This window comes from Vipera ursinii (assembly GCF_947247035.1).
Source record: "Vipera ursinii genome assembly, chromosome: 6".
Taxonomy (NCBI): Eukaryota; Metazoa; Chordata; class Lepidosauria; order Squamata; family Viperidae; genus Vipera; species Vipera ursinii.
Window position 1 is genome coordinate 13,124,771 of NC_139515.1, and position 19,826 is coordinate 13,144,596.

Consider the following 19,826-nt stretch of genomic DNA (forward strand, 5'->3'; position numbering starts at 1 on the left):
CAAGATATTTGTATCATTTCTTTCAAGTGTCGGTAAGGTAGGAGTTTTCTGACAGTTTAAAATAAAACATACCATGAAATTACTTACAGCCATGATTGGGCCATAATAGTAAGTAATCAATGGCTGCCCTATTCTCAAATGTAGCTCCACAAACTTGTCTAAGTTCCCAATTTAATGAATCTAAGGTTTGGAAGGTTTCATTAAGACTTTTAGCTAATGCATAAGTGAGGCCATTAATATTTCGGGAATTAAAGGTGCCTAAAGCGGGGACGATACTAAGAGAACAGTTAATGAAACATACTTGGTAGTGTTAAATAAAATTGTATGTGAGTGGCAAAGATTCAAAATCCCTTTTCTGTTGTGTCCTGGGAAAAGGCATTAAAACAGTCAATCTTCCCAGGGTCTCCTTGTGCTGTTAGCGGGGACATATGAATAGGCTTGTGACCCACAAAGTAAAAAATCATCCTAGGAAAAGCTTTATGTAGAAAAAAAATGTAAGAGATTTCTTCGGCTGCAGATTAGGGCCATGTTTGTGAGGTTATAACAGACCAGTACTTTAGAAAATGAACAGTTTGTCATTGTGAAGGCACTGTCTGCTCAAGTTACATTGTTACTGAGCAGTATGAACTTGGTTTGATCTTGGGTGATTCCTTTGCGGTCCTTTCATGACCCAGCATTCAGAGGCCTGCAAGTGACCAGAGAAAGAGGGGCCATCTGGACACATTCACTGTCCCCTAAGTCCTGGTCATCAGAGATACAGGATACAATCAAATTATCAAAGGTCTTTTAATTCAGTTTATTCTTTTATTTTTGGTCACAGACCAAAATAAAAATTAAAACATTAAAATAAAATAGAACAGAAAAAGACATAATAATGTATTACTTCATCCCTTTTGGCTAGCATTGATTATTAAACGGGTTGCTACTTTTCAGAGTCAAATAATGATTGGAGAATAATAAAGATCAAACAGGATAGTTTGACTGCAACATGTGGATGTATGAATTGAAGAACACTAAGATAGCTTAGCACTGGGTGCAGGGAAATGGATAAGACTCTCCCTGGCCAAATTCCAGTCAAGATTGGCATTCTGATATGCAGCAAGCCCTGAGAAGGAGCTGGAATTCGTACATGCCTAAAGATTACACTCAGGAGAGGGAACCTTTGCCACTGAAGTTTTCCTAGCAATCATTACAAATAATTTCTCAGCGATGATCAAATTTTGATTTTCAGTCGTAGACTTATTTGGCAATGTATGGTAATTTGAACAACTTATCTTTTTCTGCTTGTAATTTGCTATCAGATAATATTGAGATATTTTTTCTCAACATTACTAAAGGATAAAGTAAAGGTAAAGGTAAAGGTTCCCCTGCACATGCGTGCTAGTCATTTCCAACTTTAGGGGCCAGTGCTCATCTCCGTTTCAAAGCCGAAGAGCCAGCGCTTGTCCAAGGACGTCTCCGTGGTCATGACTAGATGCCAAAGGCACACGGAACACTGTTACCTTCCCACCGTAGTGGTCCCTATTTTTCTACTTGCATTTTTACGTGCTTTCAAACTGCTAGGTTGGCAGAAGCTGGGACGAGTAATAGGCGCTCACTCTGTTACGTGGCACTTGGGATTCGACCCGCCAAACTGCCGACCATCTGATCGACAAGCTCAGCGTCCTAACCCACTGAGCCACCACGTCCCTTACTAAAGGATAAAGAGCCACAAATAAAATGGAATAGTTCTTTGCAAATTCTGTGGAAATGGATATGGCACACAGTAGAGTCCAACATTCTGAGTTGTGCCCCAAGTATTTGGTGAGATGATTGCCCTATGCATCATTTTTAAAAGGGGTTTCTAAAGTTACGAAGAAGAAATAACTTTGTTCTGGGTCACTGAGGTAGCAAATATTTTTTTCAACATTCACAAGCTCCCTCCCTCCCCAACTGTTATGCATCCAAGCTTTTCCTTAATTTGCAGTCTTGTCACCTTTAACTTGACCTGTGATCTCATCAATTCTGTAAGTTAGTACACACAGAGAGAGACCTGTAAAAATAAATTCAAGCAGAGGTGCTAAATAGCTTTGTGAGATCAAAACCAAGTTTCGTAAGTAGCTGGCTAGCAAAGGCTGCATAGCAGGACAAGAAAAAACTAAAAATGTGGCGTTCACAGTGGGACTTTTGTCATTTTTGTTTTAAAAAAACACATACTCTTTGGTATCAGTCTGATAGTTAAGTCAGTCTTTTTGCAATGTTCGTGGACTCGGTAATAATATACAGTACTTTCCACACATAAGGCTGCAGATTCAATATGTTAGACTGAGTCTCCAGTAAAACACAGGGGATAGGATGCAGCAGATGTTTGCCAGAATCAGAGAACAAAAAGATTTTTGACAATCACAATAGAAAATAAAAGCTACATAAATAAATAATATGAGCAGATTCAAAGTATCTTTATATAGTCCTATGTTGAGTGGAAGATAAATTTCATGCGCTGCAAAATGAGAGCAGATAGGCATAGATTATTATGTGGGCTGCAAAGTGGAGAATTACGAGATGGCGGCTGTGAATTCAAGTTCTGCATCTCCATACAGCATTAACCTTGGAACTCTCAAGCTTCCTCCTTCTGTTATATTTTCAAGATTGTTGTTGTTGTTAGCTGCGAAGTCGTGTCCGACCCATCGTGACCCTATGGACAACGTTCCTCCAGGCCTTCCTGTCCTCTACCATCCTCCGGAGTCCACCTAAGCACACGCCTACTGCTTCAGTGACTCCATCCAGCCACCTCATTCTCTGTCATCCCCTTCTTTTCTTGCCCTCAACCTTTCCCAGCATTAGGCTCTTCTCCAGTGAGTCCTTCCTTCTCATTAGGTGGCCAAAGTATTTGAGTTTTAGCTTCAAGATCTGGCCTTCTAAAGAGCAGTCAGGGTTGATCTCCTCTAGGACTGACCGGTTTCATTGCCTTGCAGTCCAAGGGACTCATGGGAGTCTTCTCCTGCACCATAGTTCAAAGGCCTCAATTCTTTGGCGCTCAGCCTTTCTTATGGTCCAACTTTCACTGCCATACATTGCAACTGGGAAGACCATAGCCTTGACTATATTGACTATTTTGACTATTTTCAAGATGGACAGTGTTTAATATTTATTTGTTATGTATATGTAGGGGTGTGGGTCTATACATATGTTGTATATAGTATGTTAGGTGTGTGTCATGTATGTGTTCACGTTGAGAGCGGGCAATTAAATTTCATTTTTGATGTGTGCCATTGTGCCCACAGTAAAAAAAAATGACAATAAAAGTTATCATCTTATCTTAGTGTCATCTAATGATCATCTTGGTTGGGGCAGCCCAGATAGGATGTGACTCAGAAAGGGGAACAACCCCCCCTCCCCTCTTTTCTCAGGTTGCTTTGCAAAACATTTCACTCATCTCTTTTCATAGTTTTCAGCTGCTTTCGTCATGTACTCAAATCCTATTGGCCATACAGTGTTACAGCGTCATTCTCCTGATGTAGTCCCAAATTAGATTATTGGGATTCATCCAAGAACAGAGGAAACAGCAAGTAAGGGAAACAATGGGGCTGAGAAAAAAAGTGAATATTTGCATAATATAAATTATTTAGAAGGCAGAATGTCTACCTCAGTGAAATGTTATTTCTTCCACTAAGCACAGGTCTAGCCTCCAACCCATCTATTTTGCAATCTAAGTATGCAGTATTTACTCATTCCTTAAAGGAATTCCTTTTTTTGTGGGTGTCTCACATTTTCAGGGTAAAATATTTACTTCTTGGGGTGAGAGGCAAAATTTAAAGAATAAGCTTTATGCTGATTCATTTTCTGCCTTTCAAAGCTTCAGGTATAAATTGCTCGAGTTATTTTATAAAGAGTTCCCTACATTTGAGATTCACATCAAACCGGATTTCTGAGAATGCTTAACATTATTAGGAATAAGACAATATTGACAGCAAAACATACAGTATATGGAGTCTCATTTATATCAGAGCTCAGATTAAATGTATTTTTCTTCTTCTGCCATTCTTCACTTTGTAATCTGATTTTTCATGTATGTAGGAGTAGCAATTGGGATCCCATAGAATGTTCCTCTCAGAGTAAATGTGTATAACTGTGGTTTTATTTTCCATCAAGTTGAGTTAACTCTTGGTGACTCCATGGATATCTCCATGTACTGCCACAGTACAACTGCACGCAACAGTATGTACCCAAGCTGTTTTCATTATCTTCTTTTGCGATTTTTTAGATTTTTTATTTTCTGGTCTATTCTGTAGTCCTGGTAGTAGTTCACCAAAATGTAGTCAGGACTGCTTACCTTCTTTTGCCTGTTATGAGATAAGTAGGTAGGGGGAGAGAGAGAGTGAGAGAAGCTGTTATAGACAAATACATTCTTTTACTTCTCTTTCCTCCTTTTAGATGGGATGAGTTGGGCTTTTTATGTACAGTATATTTTCCTTAAAAGAAAACTCTGAAGCTTTATCTCTTAGTGATGCCCTGCAATTCAAGAATATCTGATTGTTGTTCTATAGGGATAGAGATTGACTGGAGCACCCAGCCCATTTCAAGCAAATACCGTTTGCAGATTTTACCAGCTCCCCCAAACTACTGTTAATATTCCTGTTCTTTCTTGGAATGGGGAAAAGTAGCCAGCCTACTGAAAATCTTCGGCCCAAAGTGATGGAAAATTCCTCCTAAGCACATCCATTGTGAGTGGAAGATAAAACTTATGCAGAAATTCAAACCTTCTTTCCATCCCCAGACACATATGGAAATTTTGGCAAGAAATATATCAAAATTTACCTATAGAAGTATTTCTATATCTCCAAGGAATATTAATTATTGTGATCTTTTGCACAGTCAGCCAGATGTTCAGACTGGATTTGGCATTTTTTTCTGCCTATCGAGTCCTTTCCAATGACCTGGGATAGCCAAATGGGAATGTTTGATGGTGTTATAGATCTTGTTGCTGTATGTAAGCTATTCTGAAAAATTTTTACTAATGGTGAGTTTGTCGATGTCGATGGTGTTCACACGGTGCTCCAGTTGTTTTGGGATTGTATCCAAGGCATATATGACTATTGGTACTACCTTTGCTTTCTTTTGCCACAGTCGTTCTATTTCTATTTGCAGGTCTTTGTATTTTGTTATCTTCTCCAGTTCCATCTCTTCTATTCTGCTGTCTCCAGGTACTGCTATGTCCACTATCCAGATTTTTTTTTTGTCCTTATTGACAGTTGTTAAGTGGCAGGTGCCTGTCTGTTTGAATTCTAAAATCCCAGAATACTTTAGCTTCTTCATTTTCTATTACTTTCTCTATTTTATGGTCCCACTATTTCTTGCTTGCAGGCAATTGGTATTTTTTTTACAGATAATAATAATAATAATAATAATAATAATAATAATAATAATAATAATAAGAAGAAGAAGAAGAAGAAGAAGAAGAAGAAGAAGAAGAAGAAGAAGAAGAAGAAGAAGAAGAAGAAGAAGAAGAAGAAGAAGAAGAAGTAGTTGGAAGGGACCTTGGAGGTCATCTAGTCCAACCCCCTGCTCAGGCAGGAAACCCTATACCATTTCAGGCAAATGGCTGTCCAGTCTCTTCTTAAAAACCTCCAGTGTTGGAGCATTCACCACTTCTGGAGGCAGGTTGTTCCACTGGTTAATTGTTCTAACTGTCAGGAAGTTTCTCCTTAGTTCTAGGTTGCTTCTCTCCTTGATTAGTTTCCATCCGTTGCTTCTTGTCCTGCTTTCAGGTGCTTTGGAGAATAGCTTGAGTCCCTCTTCTTTGTGGCAGCCCCTGAGATATTGGAACACTGCTATCATGTCACCCCTCACCCTTCTCTTCATTAAACTACACATACCCAATTCCAGCAACCGTTCCCTATATGTTTTTGGTCTCTTGGTCTCTTGATCGCTCAGCAGTGAGACATTGGTGAAGTGGGCACAGCAGTGCACTGCATTTTCTGTGTTGCATGAGAAAAGCACATCTTCCTTCCCCTGTCCTGACCACTTTCTACAGAGGGATGTCATATTGCATTACTGTCTGATTTGGAAGCATTACTGCTTCGGACAGGAAGGCAGTGCAGAGAGTGGTGAGGATGGCAGAAAAGATCATTGGCAGATCCCTCCCTCCCATCCAGGACATAGCACTGAAGCGTTGCTTGAGCAGGGTCCGCAGGATTGTCTGGGATGCTACACAGCCTCTTCATGACCTGTTTTGCTTATTACCTTATGGAGGGAGACTTCATGGTATCTGAAGCAGAACATCCAGATTCAGCCACAGTTTTGTTCCATATAGCATCTTGTGATACACACACACACACACATACACACACGTATATACGGGATATTTGTGTGTGTGTGTGTGTTATGTATGTGTATGGGTAGATATATACTTTCTTTTGAGAGCAGACAACAGAATTTCATTGTTAATGTGGGCCAGTGTGCTCATAGTAAAAAATGACAATAAAAGTTATCTTCCAATGTACCATTGTTGCTACTTTGTAATGCTGTTGTCGGTAATCAGTCTTTGTGATCCTTGTTTCTAAGTGGTATTTCTTGATTAGGTGTTTTTTGGTCTTTTCTTTTCTTTCATTGGTTCTAGCTTACTTGCATCTAATCTCAGTTTGCTAATCTGATTTTCTAGCCTGATCTTCCATTTTGTTTTTTTCTCTTCTTCGTTGATTTTTGCATCTCAACTTTACAATTATAACTGCAGTTCTTTTAAAGATTAGTTGGTTTGTTTCTTATATTTGGTTTTACAGTATTAGCATCTTTTAATTCTTGGGCTAGCTGTTTCTTTGAACAAGCTTGAGTGCGGGCAATCTTGTTCAATGGTTTTTGTGCTGTTCTGGATACTCAGTTATTCTGTGTTTCAATTCTTCTATTTCTTCTTCTATTTCTTTAATTAAAGGGCTTTGTTCTTTCTTAAACAGAGGAAAGGGTCCTGGTTCCAAATAAAACAATTCTATATTGTTTTATAGACCAAATCTATAACTCCCTCTCGTTTGCCCTTATACTTTGAGTTATTTTTGGCAATGCTTTGATTTCTATGGTCAGGGTAGACCTTTGCAATTCTTCCAATTCTGTTTGGATGAATATTCTATTTCATATTAAATCGACTTTAATCTGCTAGCCTCTGTTCTGTTGTTTCTGATTTGGAATATTGTTCTTTCCAGAACTGGTGCATTCATCTCAAATATCCTCTTCTTGTTGTTATTTCGGATCATTATTTCTTTGTTTTCAATCACTGTATATATGCAGTGGATAAATACCTTTCCTTCCAGTAGTTCTGCAGCTGCTGGCTCTGTTTGCTGAGCCAATAGTCCTGAGTTCTGTAGCCCATTTTTCAGTTGTCCAGGAACTCCAACACCTGGGACGGTCCTTGTTGACTCAGGCCATGACCAAGCCGGTATGAGTTTCTGTAATTTACATCTTACCATATTTTTTATGGGAGAGACACCCTTTGACTTCTAATCAGACCTATCCAGTATGGTTGAACTCTGGCATAGCTCTCATCTTCCTCAGAGCACACAAGCCCTACAATCATGCCTTGGTAGTGCCTCACTTGGGGTCTATTATTACTATTATTATTGTTATTGTTAGTATTAAGCTTTTATTCATAAAACATGAAACTCAGTCAACTGAACACTCAAACTGACTGGCACTAATGGTTGACACAGGTCGCTGCCAGCATCCTAGGTATCAACCAGGTATCAACCTTAAAATGTAAGATGTTCCGAGTAGCGCAGTTTTTTGTAGCTTTGCTAGAGTTATTGCAGGAAGCTGCAATTTCTTGATGTATTTTCCAAAGTTTTTGGACATAATTCCCAGTGCCCCGATTACAATGGGTATCATTGTTACACGTTTAATCCATAATCACGTAGTTTCGATGACCAGGTCGCGGTATTTCATAATTTTCCCCAGTTCTTTTTCTTCAACTCTGGCATCTCCTGGTACAGCGATATCAATCAACTGTACGCCTCGGTTCTCTACAACTGCAATATCTGGTGTGTTGTGTACCAAATGGCAATCTGTCTGTATTTGAAAGTCCCACAAGATCTTCACCTTGTCATTCTCAACAACTTTTTCCACCCTATGTTCCCACGACTTTTCGTTCAGTGCTTTGTAATCAGTTTGCACGATTTTGCTGCACTCACATATTAAATGTGAAACAGTTTCAACTTTGTCGTTGCAAAGCTGGCAATTTGGATTGTCAGTAGATATTTGTATCTTCGCTTTCATGGAATTAGATGATGATGATGATGATGATGATGATGATGATGATGATGATGATGATGATGGTGATGATATCTTGCCTTATAATATAAAATATTTTATATAAAACTCAGGGTAGTAAAGATAGCTAATGCTCCTGCCTCCTATTTTTCCCACAACAAAAATCCTGCAAGTTGGGTTGGGCTGAATAGGATGATTAGACCAATAACACCCAGCCGGATTTCATGCTTAAGGAAGGCATGAACTAAGTCTTCTGGTTTCAAGATCAACACTTAATCACAACATCAAACTAGTTCTCAGGAATGTTCTCTCTGGCATATTAAGTTACAGTGAATATGATTTTAAAAAAAACTTTTTATCATATCATTTAAGTGTTGAAGTATCAAAATGCAATATAACCTAATCTTGGTAATGGAAGAGTGCATTAAAACAAAAATTAGTGAATATTCATTCAGTGAATATAAATAGTGATGTCCTTGGGAGTACAAGGAAGATTCTGAGTACTATTTTCTATATTATGAAAGGAAAATCTTTATGACTGCTGAGAATTTATAATTGTTCAGATTGTTCTTAGAACATCTTCATTTTTTTCTCTTTTTTCCCCAGAGGGTATGAACTGCATGAACAAAGATCATGGGTGTGAACATATCTGCCGGGAGACACCCAAAGGTGGGGTTGCCTGTGAATGTAGGCCTGGCTTTGAACTTGCCAAAAACCAGAAGGATTGCAAATGTAGGTAGATGTATGCAAAATTTCAATTGTCCAATATGCTTTATTTTCTATAGTGCTGTTATTATCTAACATTGGGAAAGCAGTTTGATTTCATTGACTAGAGCTTTTTTGCTGAAGGGAGGGGGTTTTTTTGTAAGAAACAATAGAAATTGAATCATTTAGTAGGTTTAACAGATTAATTTTCCAACTGTTGCTGTGAAGTTAAAATGGTAGTTGAAAAAATTATAATACCCAACCCTAGATAATCTTCTCTGTTGTATTTGCTGCTTCCTGAGCCAGTTTAATTATCATTATCTGTCCCCAACAATGTAAAGTTAGAACTGCCAATTCTTTAACTGGTGTGGGCTTTCACATATATTAAGTTCTTCCCAAAAACCTAGGATGTCATAATGTATTGGTGTAGTTAGTATATGTTCAAATCCAAGCATTGTGGCCCTTTGCAACTGATGGATGGAAATTTTGGCAATACACAGATTTTCTAAGTGCCAACCAGGATTTTGGCCACCACAGCTGATTTATGCCATAATCTTTCCATTTTGATTTTCAGAGCTTGATATTTTGTAACCTTCTCATATATATATATTTTGTTCTATTCTACTATCCCTGATATTGCCAGTCCAATTACCTGTACTTTCTTTTTTTTTCAAACACAGTTATATCTGTTGTGTTATTATTACGTGTGAGTAATCTAGTTAGATTCATAGTCTAAGACTAGTGGAAACTTTATAATTGAATAATTATTCAATAATATTTATTTCTAATATTTATACACTGCCCATCTAATCTAAGGGACTCTGGGCAATTTACAAAATTAATTCCTTACTCCATAGTATGTTCCTTCTACTTTTCTTGAGTTGTTTCAAAACACAATGTGGCCTGCAGCATCCCCAATGAGTGAACATGATTTTGTTGCTTTACTGACTCTCAGATTTTAAATTGACTGATGGTTAAAGCACAAGAAATATTTTTTGAGTACAACAGTCCATAGTGAAAGCCAGTGTAGTGCAGTGGTCAAGGCATCAGGCTAGAAACCGGGAGTCAGCGAGTTCTAGTTCTGCTTTAAGCATGAAGCCAGCTGGGTGACCTTGTGTTTATCACTCTCATAGGGCTAGGAAGGATGCAGTGATAACCTGTTTCCCAAACATTTTGCCAAGAAAGTTGCTGGGACTACTACAGGCAGTTTTCGAGAGTCAAAAACTGATTAAAAGCATGCACCTACACGCAAACACGCAAATGGGCGCCTGCATATAAACACACACAGAGAGAGAGAGGCACATAAAGAAACAGTCCATGATGTCACTGGCAGCATACTACTACATTTTTAGGGCAGTTTTGTAAGAATCAAGGAATCTTAAATGACATATTTTTAATTTTAATATTTTAGAGACTCTTTCAAAAACTTTCTGAGGCTGTTTCATTTACAATTAATATAACAGATTTCTCAGAGATGAAATATCCTATCATTTTGAACTTCTTCCAATAGTGAATATATTTATAATATAAATCTATCCCATTCAAAATAAAATTATTCTTTATATCAAAATTGACCTAGATAGATATTGGAGTAACATGGATAAATAAGTTTCAGATCTGATTCCAAAGGGAAAGCAATCACGATCCTGAGAAGACTCAATAGTTGACTCACAGACAACTCTTGGGTTTGTGCTCTGATATGCCATAATAAATACAATATATGCCTATGTAGGAAAAACATAAAATATTTTATTTTATAATGACAAACTTTAAGCTGAGATATGCTATGCCATCTGATCCCTAATTTGGAGCCTTTAGACTTATAAGTGATAAATCTAACAGTTTTTATACTTGTGTGAGGAAAGTGTCTATTTTGAAATTCTGAAGGAACAGGAAGACAGTTCTGATTTTTTGGGTGGAGAGAACTAGAAATCTATTAAACGAGTTTTAAATATGTATAAATAAGGAGGTCTTCAACACTTAATAAAAAAGCTATTTATGACCCAGATTCAAAGTTCTAATGTCTGTCCCCCCCCCCCATGATTATATGACCACATTTTAAATGCTCGGCAACTAGCCTGCATTTACCCACCATTTTGCAACGTCCCACAGTCACATCGCCATGATTTGCACTGTTATTGCCTCTACTTCCGGTTTCTGGTAAAAAAAAATGCCTCATACCCAAACAATGGGTTTCTTTAATGATCAGCGTAGTCACTTAGTGACTGTGACATTCACTTTATGGCTGCCATAGAAAAGGTCATAAAATCAAGTAGGTCAGGTGGTGGCCCGCTTTACATCCACCATGACAAAATTGCAGGCTCAATTACAGTCATAAGTCATAGTCTAAGGTATCATGGTCCATAAATTAGGCTCAGACTTAATGAATGGTATTATAGCCTAACTACACCAAATAAAACTGTCTCTTAATGAAATCTCCTAACTTTGACAGTTTTCAAATTGAAATCTACACTGAAAGTTGGCACAATTGGAAAGCGCCATTCTAGACCAGGGGTGTCAAATTGGCGGCCCATGGGCTGGATGTGTCACATGCACACCACGCCCATCCCAGCTCCACAAAGGCAAAAAACGTCACTATACGTCACGATACATGACGCGATTGAGTTTGCCGCCCATGCTCTAGACCAGGCATGTAAAACTGCCAGCCTGCGGGCTGGATGCATCACGCCGAAACCGCACCCACCCATTGCCGGCAAAGGGGAAAAAGTCGTGATACGTCGCACGACATCACGTGATGTCACGAGTTTGATATGCCTGCTCTAGACCATGGAAAACAAGGAGCCTCCTATTTGGCTGAAATAATTAAGGTGAGGAACAGATGGCTGACATGTGCCTTGATCTGCTGAATTTTTTTTCTCTGAAAATTGCATACTGTATTGTTTCTAATTTCCTGATAAGACCAGCAGAGCTGAACATGTATTTGATTTCAAAAATATGCTTATAAAGGTTCAAGAAAAGGTCCTGACTTCTTGACCTCCAAAGACATTCATTCAGATATTTTGCTTCTTCCTTGGTAGCGTTGCTTCAGAACTTGTTCATGGTTTCTTACTCAACTTCTGCAAGAGAAAACAAAGAAGCATTGCTTGCTTGCTTTATTGATGAGTGTGAACAAGAGTGTGAAGAATCACAAGTGGACTCAGAAAATTGGAGTAAAGCAAGCAGGCATTAAATGCTTTTGCCTTTGAAATTGCCCAGTCTGTTAAAACAATTGTACATCATTTTTTATTTTTTTATTTTTAAGCAAGAAAGCAAGCGAGCGGAAGTTTTGGAGTTGGGAAAAACAGGAGTTTGCTAGCTGCAACACATTTGAAAATAGAAATGCCAGGAACAAAATAATGCCGAGACAGAGCAGAGACAATTGGTACATATTAATTGTTTCATTGCTCACAGCAACTTCATAGTTTCACCAAAATGATTTTATTTTGACAGAAGAACAGTTGGATAACATACTATAAACTATTAGTGTAGAAGTTACCACCGAGTAAGAAAAAGTAACCTAGTGGCATTAGAAAATACTTTAAAGCGATAGAATCAGTTCTGTTTCCCCTTAGCAGCTCATTCATCAAACATATTTCCAAAAAAGGAAAGGGACAAAATCATATTTTTTTCCCTTTTTGGTGAGGTGCGGCAAGGGAATAAGTGTTGATTTATGGGGTTCTGGAAGGCTGCTTTAGAACAAAATATTGAAACTAGGAATACAATGCCTATAAGATGAACCAAAGTAAATTTTGATGCACACATAGCAAAATAAAATTTAATATGCAAGTATGCATAGCATATAGCTTATGAATAGATTTTAAAAGAATCATAATTGAAAGCTAGTATATTTTACAAAGGGACACAGTGGCTCAGTGGGTTAGGATGCTGAGCTTGTCAATCAGAAGGTCGGCAGTTTGGCAGGTCGAATCCCGAGTGCCGCGTAACAGAGTGAGCTCCTGTTACTCGTCCCAGCTTCTGCCAACCTAGCAGTTAGAAAGCATGTAAAAAATGCAAGTAGAAAAATAGGGACCACTACGGTGGGAAGGTAACAGCGTTCCGTGCGCCTTTGGCGTCTAGTCATGCCAGCCACATGACCACGGAGACGTCCTCGGACAAGCGCTGGCTCTCCGGCTTTGAAACGGAGATGAGCACCAGCCCCTAGAGTCGGAAACAACTAGCACGCATGTGCGAGGGAACCTTTACCTTTACCTTATATTTTACAAAACAATTGTATATGTATTTTGCACTTAGGGAACATGGTATGGCTAGCAGAGGTTTGATTCCCCTTGAAATTAAAGAAAAAAGCCACCCTGCACAGTTTTAAATGAACTTGTACATGAACCTATAGAGATAGACTGATGGAAACATGTCACTCGTAGAAGAAAAAACAACAACCAAGAACAATGCCCTTGCTATCTAGTCTAGTGCAGCCCCAATGGAGCTGAGCAACTGATTTCATAGCCTCCCCCTGGAAGAAAACCTTCAGACACCTGGAGAAGGGACATCATCAAGTACTTCTGTGATAGGAAGAAAAGTTGCCCACACTTCCCTAGGGGAAGTGTTGTTGTTAGTGTTGCTGATTGGAGACTCACTTCTCAGGGGAACAGAATCAGCTGTCTATAGACTGGACCATCAATCTAGGGAGGTATATTTATTTATTTATTTATTTATTTTAATTCCATTTATATCCCGCCCTTCTCCGAAGACTCAGGGCGGCTTACAAGCTTAGCAGTAGCCTTCATGCTATGTATATGCCTGCTTATTAGGGCTTTCCCCCCCCCCCCAAAGCGGCATTATTACAAAGTCAGCTTAACTGCCCCCAACAATCTGGGTCCTCATTTACCTACCTCGGAAGGATGGAAGGCTGAGTCAACCTTGAGCCTGGTGGGATGCGAACCTGCACTAATTGCAGGCAGCTGGTGTTACTTAAGGAGGCATTAGCCCACTGCTCCACCAAGGCTCTATATTGTCTCCCTGGAGCAAAAATCAACCTTACTAAGATAATTACTCTCTCTTTCTTCTCCTTCATTTGGGTACAAATGACACAGCAATGAATCTGAAACAATATCAAGAGACTTAAGAGCAGCTCAGCAGTAAAGTTAAGGAGTTAGGAACACAAGTAGTGTTCTCATCTGTGCTTCCAACAAGGTCTTAAGATGAAAACCTTAAAGGGGGAAACAACTTAAGAAGCATAGGCAACTCTAAAAACAGCACAATAACATTGAAAAAGAATAAGAAATCTAACATGAAACCAACATGGTTACAGAAAGATCTATTTGATAAACTGAAAGACAAAAAGGATAAGTATAAAAAATGGAGAGGGACACATAAATAAGGCAGAATACCAGCATATAGCCCAAATCTGCAAAGATGTCAAAAAAACTAAGGCTCAGAATGAAGTAAAACATGCAACAAATGTCAAAAGTAATTTTTTAAAAAGTTTCAACATATAAAAAATAAGAAAAAAATCAAATAAACAATCAGTTCGCCAATGGAAGAAAATGGCAAAGAAGTGACAGGTAGAGCTTCTTAATTCTTTCTTTGCATCTGTCTTCACATAAAAAGAAAAATAGCCCAGACAGAACAGAACATAAAAGACAGTCTAGGAAGTCAAATTAAAATAGGCAAGAAAATAATAAGAGAACTCCTGTCTACTCTAGACAAGTTCAAATCACCAGGATCTGATGGATTACATCGCAAAGTTTTGAAGGAGCTGGCAAATGTATCTCCTAACCACTGAACCATATGTTTCAAAGTTCCTGGAGCACCAGAGGACTGGAAAAGAGCTGATGTGGTTCTCAGATTCAAAAGGAAAAAACAGATCCAGGAAATTACAGACCAATCAGCCTGACATTAATACCTGGGAAGATACATGGATACATGGATTTCAGTAAGGCTTTTAACAAAGTAGACCACAATCTACTTCTTGGTAAGCTAGAAAATGTGGGATAGACAGCATCATCACCAGAGGAATTTGTAACAGGCTGAGAAACCACACTCAGTGTGTAGTCCTTAATATCTTCATAAATGATTTAGATGAGAAGGGGAACTCATCAGATTTGCTGATGACACCAAGCTGGTAGGAATAGCCCGCTACTCAGAAAATAGGCCTAAGATCCAGATAGATCTTGATGGACTTGAACACTGTGCCCTATGAAATTCAATGTAGAAAAAGGAAGGTTTTACACTTGAGTAAGAAAAACTAAATGTACAGGTACAGATTATATGAAACTTGGCTAAACAGCAATAACTGCAAGAGGGATCTTGGTGTCCTTGTGGACAATCACTTAAATATGAGCCAGCCGCCGCCAAAAAAGCCAATGCAATCCTAGGCTGCATTAACAGAGGGATAGAATGAAAATCATGTGAAGTGTTAGTACTGCTTTATAATGCCTTGATAAGACCACACTTGGAATATTGCATCCAGTTTTGGTCACCATAGTATAAAAAAGGATGTTGAGACTTTGGAAAGAGTGCAAAAAAAGCAACAAAGATGATTAGGGGGCTGGAAGCTAAAACATGAAAAAGGGTTGCAGGAATTGAGAATGTCTAGTCTAGTGAAAAGAAGGAGTACAGGTGACATGATAGCAGTATTTGAGGGGCTGCCACAAAGAAGAGGTGGCCAACCTATTTTCCAAAGCACCAGTAGGTAAGATAAGAAGCAATGGATAGAAACTAACCAAGGAGAGAAGCAACCTAGAACTAAGGAGAAACTTCCTGACAGTTAGAACAATTAACCAGTGGAACAACCTGCCACCAGAAGCTGTGAATGCTCCAACACTGGAGGTTTTTAAGAAGAAACTGGACAGCCATTTGCCTGAAATGGTATAGGGTTTCCTGCCTGAGCAGGGGGTTGGACTAGATGACCTCCAAGGTCCCTTCCAACTTTATTATTATTATTATTATTATTATTATTATTATTATTATTATTATTATTATTATTATTATTATTATTATTATTATTATTATTATTAACCAAGGAGAGAAGCAACCTAGAACTAAGGAGAAATTTCCTGACAGTGAGGACAATAAACCAATGAAAAGACTTATCTTTAGAAGTTGTTGGTGATCCATTACTGGAGGCCTTTAAAAAGAGACTGGACATCCATTTTTCTAAAATAGTATAGGGTCTCTTGCCTGAGCAGGGGATTGGACTAGAAGACCTCCAAGGTCCCTTCCAACTCTGTTATTTTATTATTCTGAGTGGCTTTAGAGAAAGCAAAAGAGAACTGGTATTTACATGCAGTCTGGGTTGCTGAAGCAGATGACCAAATTAATAGTAATAATAATAATAATAATAATAATAATAATAATAATAATAATAATAATAATAATAATGATGATGATGATGATGATGATGATGATGATGATGATGATGATGATGATGATGGAGGTCATCTAGTCCAACCCCCTGCTCAGGCAGGAAACCTTATACCATTTCAGGCAAATGGCTGTCCAGTCTCTTCTTAAAAACCTCCAGTGTTGGAGCATTCACCACCTCTGGAGGCAGGTTGTTCCACTGGTTAATTGTTCTAACTGTCAGGAAGTTTCTCCTTAGTTCTAGGTTGCTTCTCTCCTTGACTGGTTTCCATCCGTTGCTTCTTGTCCTGCTTTCAGGTGCTTTGGAGAATAGCTTGACTCCCTCTTCTTTGTGGTAGCCCCTGAGATATTGGAATTTTCTAAACAAAATCCTCCATTATGTGAATATAAGACCTTTGTTAATGGCCATGGCCGCCTCAGTCATTTTAGCTCCTTTTGAGAAGTTCCATTGTAAAATAGTGCTAGTGTGTCCTGATAAAACTAGACATTTTTAATTCTGTACCATTAAAAAAAATATACAGTAAGCAAGCATTGATATTTTATATAATGTGAGATTTTTAAAAAGCTTACTACATTATCTACTTGTAGCTCTGAGATGGGAACTCTCTCAAGGCAAAAGGTTGGAACTTTGATTTTATGTAGCCAAATACACAAATTAATATAAGTTGTGACTCTCAGTGTACCAGTGATTTTGCTACGATTTTGGGTGCCATGGTTGTTACCATAGCAGGAATACTCAAAGGGAATTTTGTCTTAGGCAAACTTTTGCCCATTCAAAGTTGCTAAGTGATCTTCTCTATTCTCCTGTCATTGAACTTCCATCACGTCCAGCTCCATCAAATAGGAGATATCTGGATCTGAAAGTGAAATCGCAGGCAAGAACAACTGGAGGATTGCAGAATTTAAAAAAATATTTTAAAGTTTGCTTTAGCATCATAGAACATAGAATAATAGGGCTGAAAGGGACCTCAGAGGTCTTGGAGGTCCAGCTCTCTGCTCAAGAAGCTGACCTTATATCATTCTTCACAAATTGATTTTTAAAATCATTAGCATTATAAGAATGAAAGGTTTAAAAAACACTCAGTTATTTTTACATGTTTGGGTAATTAAAGAAGTGAAAAGAAGACGTATATTTGAGATTTTTCTGCTGCTTGGTTTGGGAGTGTGCAGTTTTTGGATGAACTGGGCTAAAAAATTATGTCCTTCCTAGTAGAATAAAACATATTGCTGGTGCAAAACTTGCAAATGTTGTAGCCTAGAACTGTGTTGGCTTTTTTTGGTAGCTGGAGCAACACTCATACTTAAGCAGTGATCCACCAGGATACCTAGATTCTTCTCACTGTTACTATGGTTACGCCAGGTACTCCCTATTCTATATCTACAGTATGCATTCAGGGGTTTTCTGCCTAAGTGTACAACCTTACTTTTCTCACCACTAAAACTGCATATTGTTGCACAATGCTCACATCTGTCAAGATCCTTCTGAATCTTGAATCTATCTTCCAAACAGTTTGCAATTCCCGCCAACATGGTGCTGTCTGCAAATTCAGTGAGTTCCCCTCATCTAGATTAGTTATGAAGATGTTGAGGAGTACAGGACCCAAGACTTTGAGGTACTCCACCGTATGCTTCCCTCTATGTAGATGTAGCTCCATTGAGGACTACATGCTGAGTGCAGTTGATCAGCTAACTGCGAATCCATCTAATGATGGTACAGTCTATGCCACATTGTTCTATCTTATCAAGAAGTAGGCTATTGTCTCCTTTGTCAAATGCCTTAGTATACTATATCCAATATAGTATACTGTCCCATTATATTATATCCACAGCATTTCCCTGATGCACTAATTTAGTCACTTTATCAAAGAGGACAATAAGGTTTATCTGGCTTATTTGTTTTTAATAAACCCGTGCTAGCTTCCAGTAATTGCCTTGTTCATTAGTAAATGTTCACAAATCCACTGCTTGATTACCTTTTCCAGGATTTTTTCCAGACTTTTTTTTAATAATCTGATGAAGGAGAGTCTTTTCATTCAGGATGGCTAAGTTTGAGCTGGCTGTTTATTTATTTATTTTATTACATTTATATACCGCCCTTTCCCTGAGGACTCAGGGCGGTTTACAGGGAATTAAAAACCAACAATACAAAAGTTAAAACCAATTTAAAAAAGATTAAACTTAACCCTGTGCAATTAAAACCCCAATTAAAATAAATTACTCCTCAGCCTGGGCCAGAGAGCTCGAAGAGCCAGGTCTTCAGGCCCCGGCGGAATGAACGGAGGTCGGGGGTAATCCTCAGCTCCACTGGCAGCTGGTTCCAGAGGGCAGGCGCCCCCACTGAGAAGGCCCTATCCCTGGGTGTTACCCGCCGGCAATCTCTTACCGGTGGGACCCTGAGCAGACCCTCCCTGTAGGAGCGCACTGGACAAAGGGCATTTGATGCTGGCAGCAGGTGTTCCCTCAAAGCCCTTCATGGCATGGGTTCGGATTACCTACGGCAACACCTGCGGCCGGCGTCAACTTCCCTCCGTCCAGTGCGCTCCCACAGAGAGGGCCTCCTCAGGGTGCCACCGATCAAAGAATGCCGATTGGTGACCCCCAGGGGGAGAGCGTTCTCTGTGGGCACGCCAGACCTTTGGAACAGCTTACCGGTTGAGCTCCGGATGGCCCCCGACCTTCGCTCCTTCCGGCGCGATCTCAAAACTTTCTTTTTCGAACAAGCTGGCCTGGTCTGATGGGATGGGGTTGGGTTTTTATAAATAGCTTTAATTGTAATATGTATTAATTTTAAGGGCATAATGTTTAATGACTTTTTAATTTTTGTATAATATTTTTATTGTGTATTGCCCTGTTCACCGCCCTGAGTCCTTCGGGAGAAGGGCGGTATAGAAATCAAATTATTAAATTAAATTAAATTAAATTACCCCGGACCCAAGCCATGTAGGGCTTTATAGGTAATAACCAGCACCTTGAATTTCACCCGGAGGGCAACCGGAAGCCAATGCAGCTCGCGGAGTAGAGGTGTTACATGGGAGTATCGGGAGACCCCCATTACAACTCACGCGGCCGCATTCTGCACCAGTTGAAGCCTCCGAGTGGTCCTCAAGGGCAGCCCCATGTAGAGAGCGTTACAGTAGTCCAAACGGGAGGTCACAAGCGCATGGGTAACTGTGCATAGGGCATCTCGGTCCAGATCGGGACGCAACTGGCGCACCAGGCGAACCTGGGCAAAAGCCCCCCTGGTCATGGCTCCTATATGGTCTTCAAAATTGAGTCGTGAATCCAGGAGGATGCCCAAGTTGCGAGCCCCCCATAACACCTCACCCCCCATCGTTAGAGATGGAATAGTCTGGTTGACCCGAGATGCCGATATGCACAGCCACTCAGTCTTGGCGGGATTGAGACGAAGCCTGTTTCTCCCCATCCAGACCTGGACCGCCTCCAGGCACCGGGACATCACGGCAAGGGCATCACTGGGTTGGTTCGGGGTGGAAAGAAAAAGTTGGGTATCATCAGCGTACTGATGATACCCCACCACGAAACCACAAATGATCTCGCATGATAGCCTT

At 39.4% G+C, this 19,826-nt stretch overlaps 1 protein-coding gene across 1 annotated transcript in view; it reads left to right on the forward strand.

Moving 5' to 3' along the window:
- Window positions 1–19,826, forward strand: part of SCUBE1 (signal peptide, CUB domain and EGF like domain containing 1) — a 226,743-nt gene that overhangs the window by 127,923 nt on the left and 78,994 nt on the right. Inside the window, exon 5 of the mRNA XM_083366376.1 lies at window positions 8,839–8,964. Coding sequence (XP_083222502.1) covers window positions 8,839–8,964 — 126 coding nt within the window. The remainder of the gene's footprint in view (window positions 1–8,838; window positions 8,965–19,826) is intronic.